Below are 9,424 nucleotides of genomic sequence, written 5' to 3'. Positions count from 1 at the left end.
AAACCACTATTAACCGGCTCCGGACTCATTTTTGATTTCTCGTTAGGTGGCGTATCGATCGACAGTAGTTCACATTACATAAAACTTACATAGAAGTAAGAGGCCTCATTGCAGTGTCGCTCTCAGTGAAGGGTACACGCTCCTCTGCTCCTCTGTAAAAACGACAGCCTCTAAGTCTTGACTTCAAAAGGTAGGCTTGATTTATTGGTACAAAAAAACTGTCAAATTCCTTGTATTTGTATCAATTGTCAGTTTTAATCATTTTTGTCAGCATATGGACTAATACTAATAGTACTTAGTAGTCAGTAACCTGACTGTGGTTTAGTTTCACGATCGGATATTTTCACAAACCACAGGGTATAAGCTCATCCGATTATAAAAAGCTTACCACCAACGATTAGGTAACTAACTACATATGGACATGGTCAGTCTCAGTTCTGGTCCCAATTTATTTCGGTGATTCCTTTTGATTATTAACAATCAATTTTTCTCATCAATAAGTAGTGCATATGGTTTCTATAGTAACGATAGTAACTTATCAAATATAAGCATGAAAACTATAACGATACTTACACAACTATTCTAGAGGATTGGCCGCATTGTTTAGCAGAGCGACAACTAGGATTATGCTGTGGTTAAAATCTGGTAATGTCTATTTCAACTTGACTTGAGAGCACATCAGGTCGCCTAGCTCAGTCATTTTTGGTAGTGCATACCTGATAAAGGTCTTATTAGGACCAGAAAGGACGGTAGTCGACTTAAAACATCATTATTTAATCCATTTGAAACTGTATTGAAGGATATCCAAAAAGGCTTCACTTCACCGCTTTAACAATATGTTTTCATGCCTACACACCAAACTTCGGTTGGTAGGCATTGGAAACATATTGTTAAACTTTCAAACCATGGAGTCTCTTTTCCTCTCATTAACCCCTTTCAATGCATACTTTTTTGATATCCTTCAATATATTCTAAAATGGATTAAAAGACAATGTATTATGTCAACTGCCAGTCCTTTCTGGCCCTAATGACACTTTTATCAGGTATGTACCATCAAAACTGACCAAGCTAGACCACCCGGTATGCTCTTAAGTCAGGTTGAAAGGAAGGTAGATAGCTTCCTTCCGTTTTATGTCTTATTTTTATACTCTGTCTAGGACCCTGGGATTTGTTGGTATTATTATTATGTTGTTTTCAATATCAGGACTAATAAGTAGGTTTTATTTAGGCCACTGGGGATGTCAGTCATATCCGAGCAGACATCATTATCTATCTATTTAGGGGTAGATGCAGTTAAAACAAAAAGTGTTGTTTTCTGATTGAACCTCAATTTGTTTTTTAAATAGACCGGCTTACTGGGACATGTCTTTTGTGTTCTTCGTCATATCCCTGGATACTTATATTCAGAAAATATTGCTAGTTAACGGTACGTGCAACTGTGCACGTTCAGTATGCATTTGTGTGTTGCATATGAGACGCGAGGCATGCCCCTAATATCTAGCGCTCTTGCCAGACAGCACCATATGCCTGTATTCATTTTGCTATTTTTGTATGAATTATTATTATACTAAGCTGGCTTTTTGAGCTTTGATATAGTAACAAATAATTTGATTTTAACTGCAATCATTCATTCTCGAATGATTTCCCTTAAGTATATACGAGTAGTTTGGGCACATCATAAAATAATCCTGATATTCAAATGTCATGAATTATGTTAAACCATCGTGAATGATTCTATTGAACACATTTTCCATAAAAGAACTGTACTATTATTGTATTCAAAGGTTCAGTGAATTCAATAGGAAGATTTTGTGAGTATTTCTTATTCAAAGTTCAGAAAATAGGAACGTAAATTTTTGGTCTATTTAGGGGTAGGCCTAACATATTTTGTTCTATTGAACATATTTTTCATACAAGTACCATACTATTTTGTATTCAAAAGTTGTGCTTATTCAAAGGTTCAGAAAATGAACCTGAAATGAATGCTGGCTGCTTACAGTGTGCGTGCGCGCAACACTTCAAAGGCCATCAGGTCGAATGAATAATCCAATTAGTCTTTTGGGAAACCAAGATCTGAACGACGTAAAGCCGAACAAACAAATTTTTGGTCTATTTAGGGGTAGCACATTTGTTATCAAATGGGATTGTAGTCAGTAACCTGTCTGTGGTGTTACAGACAATGTGACCCATTTTTGTACTGTACTACATTCGCTCTTCTCTAACCCTAGAAATTGTCCAACGTATGCTATGAATTGTATAGTCTAAACTCAGATCAGACCATAAGAACGTAAGATTTTTCCACTTGAATGATACATGTATAGAAATGCTAATAGCCAAATGAGATCTGAGGTGACCAGACACTTGAACTTCTCTGGTATTTTGGGCAAAATATCTAGTAATGATCATTTTGAAAGATATCCATGAACTTATTCTACAGATTTGTCTGGGTGGAAGTTTCTATCTAACTACTATTCATAAACAAAGGTGGCAGCCTATAGCAAAATCTTGGATGTAAGAAATATAGGGAACATCTGCCTTTGAGAATAAACATTTCATACTGTTCTGCTGCAACATTCATACAGCAACAGAAAACTTGCACATAACGCTTTTTATGATTATGAGTATGGGCTATGAAATGAAATAGAATATGTTCAAAAAGATATCATCTGAAGAGTTGTTGAAGAAAAGACTATTTTTGCTTAGGTTTTTGGTGGAAACTTCTGTGAGCTGAAAATTGTATTAATCTTAGTGTCTTATGCTTGACTCAACAAATATATTTTCGTTAACAAACATATTTTTGTTAGCAAGTTCAAAATTAGTTCATGTGTCATTATAAGTTTAGATTGCATTTAGGGGTGACTGTTTCTAATAGGCCTGCTAGTAGTCTATTCATTAGTTTATAGATCTATAGGTTGATTAACTGACATTATATCGTCTGGAATCAGTTTTGTGGTAGGTACTATTTGCCTCATATAGGATTTTTAGGTTGTTACAAAATTGTTGATAATGTTTGATGGGCAGGCCTCCCTATAGAAAAGGATCTATTCTGTATTGATATTTTGTAGAAACTTTTTTTTTTTGGTTGATTATTGATGTCTTTTTGTTACTGCACTAGAAATGAACTGTCTGATATTGAGTGAAATCTGTGATAGCTGCAGAGGTGATTTACTATTTTATAGGTTAGAATGGTAAATGATCTCAATTGAACCCTCATTCACTTACTATAATTATGTTCTCTCAGTTAATGCCACAACAATACATGACCAAAGATCTTTCTGTCATACAATTGAATCTGGTGCATTGAAGATATATAAAAGACTGGTTCATCTTTAAACTAATTTTCTTTTTTTAAATTATTGATTTGTCTTTTTTTATACTGCACTAGAAATGAACTGTCTGATGTTGAGTGAAATCTGTGATATCTGCAGAGGTGATTTACTATTTTATAGATTAGAATGGTAAATGATCTCAATTGAACCCTCATTGACTTACTATAATTATGTTATCTCTGTTAATGCCACAACAATACTTGACCAAAGATCTTTCTGTCATACAATTGAATTTGGTGCATTGAAGATATCTTTATCTGGAAAGACTGGTTCATCTTTGTCTCTTTGTAGGATTTAAAATGAATGTATTGAAATGCCCGTTTCTAAATGTTGTCCCAAAGCCGATGCTGAGACAACATGCTACAGCGGTGATGAAATACGTTGACCAATGTCCAATTATGGGGCATATGGTCAAATATGCTTCATACGTGACGGATAGTTCTCCAAATCTGCAAGGTATTTTAATGAGTTAGGCCTATGTTTTTTGGAAAATATGTTTGTTTTAGGGAAGATTTTCACTGATTTGATATCATCATTTTATACATTACAGCTGAAAAGGACCAGTCTGGGAAATGTCCATTTCTATCCGACAAAATGAAAGTGACTACTGTTGTTGATGATGTTACTGTGAAATCTTCTTTGGATAAAGTAACAAGTAAATCCGCCAACAAACTAGTTTATTCTGAGTTACAAATTCAGAATAACCTCAATGATTTTCATTTGATAGTTACGTCCCTAAGGCGCTTGCGTTATGAACATTTCATTTCTATTTTGAGTAAAAATCGAGGTAACCTAAAAGAATTTTGCATAAATTGCCTTCTTTATTCTAACCTGTAGATGAATCTGTGGCTTGCCCAGTTTCCGGGAACAATGTAGAGCTAGGGACCAAAGCGCTTGATAATCAAGTTGATATGACAGGTTTGCTTTTTGTAAAATTTTGATTACCGGTATATTTCGTTTGACCGTATTGTTAACTGTATTCTGTCTGTTTTCAGGAGCAGTTACAGGTCAACAGTCCTCCGCTTCTGTACCTCCACCAATACCTCTCGATTTCATAAAGAAGGGGGATGGTGGCAGTGGATTCAGTGGTGGCGAATCTGGAATTTTTGATTACGATAAGTTTTTCCAGCATAAAATCGACCTGAAGAAGAAGGATCATACTTACCGTGTGTTCAAGAAAGTAAAACGTGATGCCAGTCGTTTCCCATTTGCTGAGGAGCATTCTGGCAAAACGAAGGATATTTCAGTGTGGTGTAGTAATGACTACCTTGGTATGAGTTGGCATCCCGCTGTTAAAGAAGCTGTTGTGTAAGTAAAGATATCACCATGGACTCATTCCCATTGCCATAGTTGTTTGACGTCATTTGACACCATTGCGTTTAGAGAATGTTCAATTTACAGTTAGATAATAAAACCCTTTTACATTTTCAGGGAAGCAGTGAATAAGCATGGTTCAGGATCGGGTGGAACAAGAAATATTTCGGGTAACACGCCGATGCATGAGGAGTTAGAACGTGAGTTAGCTGATCTTCATCAGAAAGAAGCGGCTCTGCTTTTCACTTCATGTTATGTTGCTAATGATACAACTCTTCATACAATGGCTAAATCCCTTCCTGGTGAGTGTTTTTCAGCTTGAAATCTAGCATCTATCTTTCAATTGGTTGCAACGGTCATAATTGTATGTATGAATATTGTCTTAATAACGTTACAGGATGCCATATTTTCTCTGATGCTGGGAATCACGCATCAATGATTCAAGGGATTCGAAGCAGTAACGTTCCCAAGCATATTTTCAAGCATAACGATCCAGTTCATCTGGAAGAGATGTTGCAGAAAGTTGATGTAGATGTGCCGAAAATAGTTGCCTTTGAGACAGTTCATTCTATGACCGGTGCGTTTCATTCATGAAATTCGTTTTGAATATCGAGACGGAATGAAACAAATTGATTTTCTTGTATTATAGGCATGATCTGCCCATTGAAAGAGATGTTGGACGTATCTCATAAATACGGAGCCATTACATTCATAGATGAGGTGCATGCTGTTGGTATGTATGGTGAAACCGGAGCTGGTATTGGTGAACGTGATGGCTTATTAGATCAAATGGATATCATTTCAGGAACGCTTGGTATGTAATTTGAAAATTGACTTTACTAACGATGTATGTTAAATAGATTGTTTATGGCGTCTCTTTTCTTATCACTAGGTAAGGCTTTCGGTAACATAGGAGGTTACATAGCAGGATCAGCGGCTTTGATTGATATGTTGAGAAGTTACTGTTCTGGATTCATTTTTACCACTTCGTTGCCACCAACTGTTTTGTACGGTGCATTAGCATCTGTTCGGGTATGTTTAAACGCTGGACGGGCGTAGTGACTATCCAGAGAAATTAATTAACAATTTTCAACTGAAAATCAATGTATTGATGATTTGTAGATTTTGAAAGGTGAAACAGGAAAAGAGCTGCGACGTCTACAGCAGCTAAATGTGAAGTACATTCGAGCACGACTGTTGGACGTTGGAATTCCTGTCATTCACTGCCCCAGTCATATAATTCCAATTCATGTAAGTAATCAGCAATATATTGTTAATGCAACAATGCCCCGGCCCTCAGACAATGGGTAGAACTTAACATAGCTTTATATATATACACACAGGTTGGTGATCCTGCATTGAGTACAAAGCTATCGAATGATCTGATGGATAAGTTCGGTATCTACGTGCAAGCTATTAATTATCCGACTGTTGCTTTTGGTGAAGAACGTCTTCGCTTGGCTCCATCGCCTCATCATTCATTTGAAATGATGAATAAGTAAGTAACTGAGACTCTGTACCTACCATAGGATTACAATCAACTTTTCATCAAGATCAAATGTTTAAATGTTCTCACTCGATTCTAGGTTTGTGGACGCGGTCATTGATACCTGGTTGTCAAATGGTCTAGAGTTGACCACGCCTGTTTGTCCTCCAAACTGTGAATTCTGCAATATGCCAGTGAAAGACAGCTGCAATACCAATTTGTGTGACAAAGTCAATTGCAACGATTATCTTTTGAAAGTGGCAGCTTAGATTGAAAACCCCCAAGGAAATGATGTGCTTCAGATATTTATTTAGATGCTTTACTTATTATGATCAACTATTTTGTGATGTCTTATTATTATAAGTAATCAACTATTGGATTTTTGGTGTTGTTTGCATGTTAATTGATCCTCCTTTTCATGCACTGTTACATTGCATGCAATGTTGGCTTACTCAATATAGGCAACCCTAAGCAAGCTGCTTTGTAGGATGATACATGTATTAAGATGATTTCGAATTAATGCTATAGACGTAATTTGTTACCTCTGAATAATGGTAAGAATATCTATATACTATATATACATATACATGCGCTATGGACACTGTGATATTGTTGGAATGCTTAGATGAATTGTTAAAATCTTGAATGGAACCTAATGAACACCTTTTGCACTGCAGGTATTTTTAATGTGAACATTTATCACATTTTATGCAATAAAAATTATAATCATAACACAATTATTCCACTGCTTTGTTTATTGTCAGTTCTTTTTGGTCACTCGATCAATACAAAATGGTCACGCTTCCTAAATCAAATCTGAATCTGTCCAGGTGATTGTTTCAAAAATCAATGTAGGTATGAATGTCAGGTACACGGCGAGTACGGAGACGGCCGTTTTCCCATCCTGTGCTTAAACACTCACTTGCCAGTGGTAGTGTTGAATTGGAGCAACCCTCGGCAAGAACGTGTAATAATGTTATATTGAATTGGTAAGTGAGTACAACTGTTGGCGCAGTGTTTTAAAGACAAATTTAAAGCGGTCCAGGAGTTCTGTCCGGCCTTCAAATCTGTGACCATGCCAAGACAAAAGAAATCAACGCAAGCTACGCAAAATTCAGTAAGTGTAATAGAAATGTGAGGCAAAAACAGGTTAATTCTTTTTCCACTGCTGATTTGACGTACTAATTACCACAATCGTCCGACGAAATTATCAAAAATGGGTAAAAGTGCAGATCCGCACCTCTCCGTGTAAACGGTTCAATCAATTACATTAAATATCATTGTTTCAGATTCAAAATGTCATCAGCAATTCAGTACATTGCCATTGGTTGATTTTAAATCTTCACTAGAAAGATTTTAAGCCTGGATTCTGCCATTCAGTAGATTGCGTCAATCACGAGAGGTGCGGATCTGCACTTTTACCCAAAAATGAAACGTGACTATTCGTTCCTTGCAGGATGATGATGAGGATACATTACAAAGTCAATCGCTTACCCAAGCAGAACGAGCAATTGCATCTTTTAGCCAGGAAGAAGTAGAAAGAAGGGTATGCATAATTTACGACCACCGGCCGTCACCGAAATTGGATTCGAGTGGTCTGGAATTGCAAGTCAACATTGATAATCAGCTGTCTGTTTGTTAATTTTTTTTCAGATAAATGAGATAGTTCAATATATGTTGATAATGGACAGCAAAAGAATTCCAATAAAAAAACTTGGTAAATACTACTCTGAGATGATTTTAGTTGCATAGAAGTTTTTTTTAAATATTGTAATCGAAAATTTGAATGATTTCTTCCCTCTTCTTGTTGTTTGTAGAGATCAACAAAAATATTCTAAAGGAGCAAAGTCGTGGTTTTGATGCCATGTTTCTTCAAGCTAAGCAAAGGTTGAAAAATGTAGGTACTTTCACAATGGGATACTGGCAACACTGGAGTGGCAAGCGAGGATTCAGCGATAATCCGCTAGGATTGCTAGTGGCACTGGGTTACAGCACTTCAATTTCTTCTACATTCCAATTAAGTTCGAATTAAATTTCTCATCAATAAATCAATTTTCAGCGAAATCAATACAACACACTTGAGAGAAACGAATCTTATATCTATGCAATGACTCGTTTGATTATTTTCGGATTTGGAAGCCTAAAAATCACATTCAAATTTCATTTGAAGTGATAATAATGAAATGAACTGAATTTCACTATGAATAACCCTGTGTTTTGTTATGCTACATCTGGTGAGTGCCAATATTCCATTCTCTGGTTTTCATTGTGCTATAATCAAATTGAGACTCGTTACTGATTTCATATCATAGGTGTTCGGAATTGATGTATTAGAAGTAGATTCTAGTAAACAGAAAAGCTACATTTTAGTGAATCGATTTTGGACGGATCCAGACCAAGACAAAACGCATTTAAAATGGTAAAGTATTGATCTACAGAATTATGTACCGATTATTGTTGTTTTGATGAAAAGTGTAATATGTGATTTTTTGCCATCTCATTAAGGTCTGATGAAGACCACCAGAAAACTGGTCTATTATTGATCGTACTAAGTATTATATTCATGAATGGTAATGTGGCACCAGATAGTAAGTATCAATCTTTCATCTCCCAGTTTTCCCGTAATCCTTCTTACAGCTTTTTTCCCCATCATATTTTAGCTCTTATGTGGCATACATTGAAAAAGCTTGGATTAGATATAGAGTAAGTATGGTATTTATCATCTCTTCGGTGATTATTTTGCACTCTCAACACAAATGTATCCACCATTTTATGAATAAACAAATTTTATTACATCCCCTGTTTTAGAAAAACTCATCTCGTTTTCGGGGATATCAAGAAGCTGATTACGCAGGAATTTGTTCGTCAGGCTTATATCGAGTACATCAGAAATCCTCAAAGCGATCCTCCTAGTTATGAACTCAAATGGGGACCACGTGCAGCATTGGAAACAACGAAGAGAAAAGTTTTACAATTTGTATGCAGGGTAGGTATTCATATCTGTACTTATCCTTTCGGCTCATTCAATTCGTGATATTGATGACATCATTTTCCTCGACAGATTTATGGAGATGACATTCATCTTGAACATTGGAGAATGCAATATCAGGAGGTTTTACAAGAGGAAGAAGCTGCTAATGCTGCCACTTCATCATAGACAGTTACGCGCTTAGTTCTCTGGGCTGCATTTTATACAAATGTTGTAAAATAGATTGTAAATAGATTTCATTTCTTTTTTGTACACATTATCCAAATAGATATCTTGGAGAAACAATAAAATAGACAATCAATAAAA

At 35.9% G+C, this 9,424-nt stretch overlaps 2 protein-coding genes across 5 annotated transcripts; both read left to right on the top strand.

Annotated features, from left to right (window-relative positions):
- The first annotated feature begins 58 nt into the window (after positions 1-58).
- Positions 59-6,859, top strand: LOC141900977 (5-aminolevulinate synthase, erythroid-specific, mitochondrial-like). 4 transcript variants are annotated; one of them, XM_074788017.1, is made up of 13 exons: positions 89-190; positions 3,386-3,430; positions 3,621-3,785; positions 3,880-3,984; positions 4,167-4,247; positions 4,325-4,637; positions 4,761-4,945; positions 5,041-5,220; positions 5,293-5,457; positions 5,536-5,675; positions 5,766-5,894; positions 5,987-6,141; positions 6,230-6,859. In XM_074788017.1, the coding sequence occupies exons 2-13, from the start codon at positions 3,388-3,390 to the stop codon at positions 6,396-6,398; spliced, it is 1,830 nt and encodes a 609-aa protein (XP_074644118.1). In that variant the 5' UTR covers positions 89-190; positions 3,386-3,387; the 3' UTR covers positions 6,399-6,859. The 4 variants fall into 4 exon arrangements, with proteins under 4 accessions (XP_074644120.1, XP_074644118.1, XP_074644119.1 ...); XM_074788019.1 differs by lacking the exon at positions 3,386-3,430 and having other exon boundaries at positions 59-190; XM_074788018.1 differs by lacking the exons at positions 89-190; positions 3,386-3,430 and adding an exon at positions 612-645.
- Positions 6,860-7,110: 251 nt separating this feature from the next.
- LOC141901000 (non-structural maintenance of chromosomes element 3 homolog) lies at positions 7,111-9,364 on the top strand. The gene is made up of 9 exons (XM_074788051.1): positions 7,111-7,246; positions 7,586-7,675; positions 7,783-7,846; positions 7,947-8,026; positions 8,442-8,548; positions 8,635-8,717; positions 8,790-8,832; positions 8,938-9,115; positions 9,191-9,364. Exons 1-9 carry the CDS (start codon positions 7,205-7,207, stop codon positions 9,284-9,286), a joined length of 783 nt encoding a protein of 260 aa, XP_074644152.1. The 5' UTR covers positions 7,111-7,204; the 3' UTR covers positions 9,287-9,364.
- The last annotated feature ends 60 nt before the right edge of the window (positions 9,365-9,424 follow it).

This window comes from Tubulanus polymorphus, chromosome 3 (assembly GCF_964204645.1).
Source record: "Tubulanus polymorphus chromosome 3, tnTubPoly1.2, whole genome shotgun sequence".
In the NCBI taxonomy this organism is placed as follows: Eukaryota; Metazoa; Nemertea; class Palaeonemertea; order Tubulaniformes; family Tubulanidae; genus Tubulanus; species Tubulanus polymorphus.
Note: the sequence above shows the minus strand (reverse complement) of the source record. Positions and strands in the feature narration are given on the sequence as shown.

What these genes read in the sequence shown, in the direction of transcription:
- LOC141900977 (XM_074788017.1), top strand. Translation starts at nt 3,388, where the DNA reads ATGAACTGTCTGATGTTGAGTGAAATCTGTGATATCTGCAGAG. An exon ending in TTCTTTGGATAAAGTAACAA is followed by an intron (nt 3,985 to 4,166) that starts GTAAATCCGCCA and finishes TCTAACCTGTAG; the next exon opens with ATGAATCTGTGGCTTGCCCA. An exon ending in TCATTTGAAATGATGAATAA is followed by an intron (nt 6,142 to 6,229) that starts GTAAGTAACTGA and finishes ACTCGATTCTAG; the next exon opens with GTTTGTGGACGCGGTCATTG.
- LOC141901000 (XM_074788051.1), top strand. Translation starts at nt 7,205, where the DNA reads ATGCCAAGACAAAAGAAATCAACGCAAGCTACGCAAAATTCA. An exon ending in CGCAAGCTACGCAAAATTCA is followed by an intron (nt 7,247 to 7,585) that starts GTAAGTGTAATA and finishes CGTTCCTTGCAG; the next exon opens with GATGATGATGAGGATACATT. An exon ending in TTTTACAATTTGTATGCAGG is followed by an intron (nt 9,116 to 9,190) that starts GTAGGTATTCAT and finishes TTTCCTCGACAG; the next exon opens with ATTTATGGAGATGACATTCA.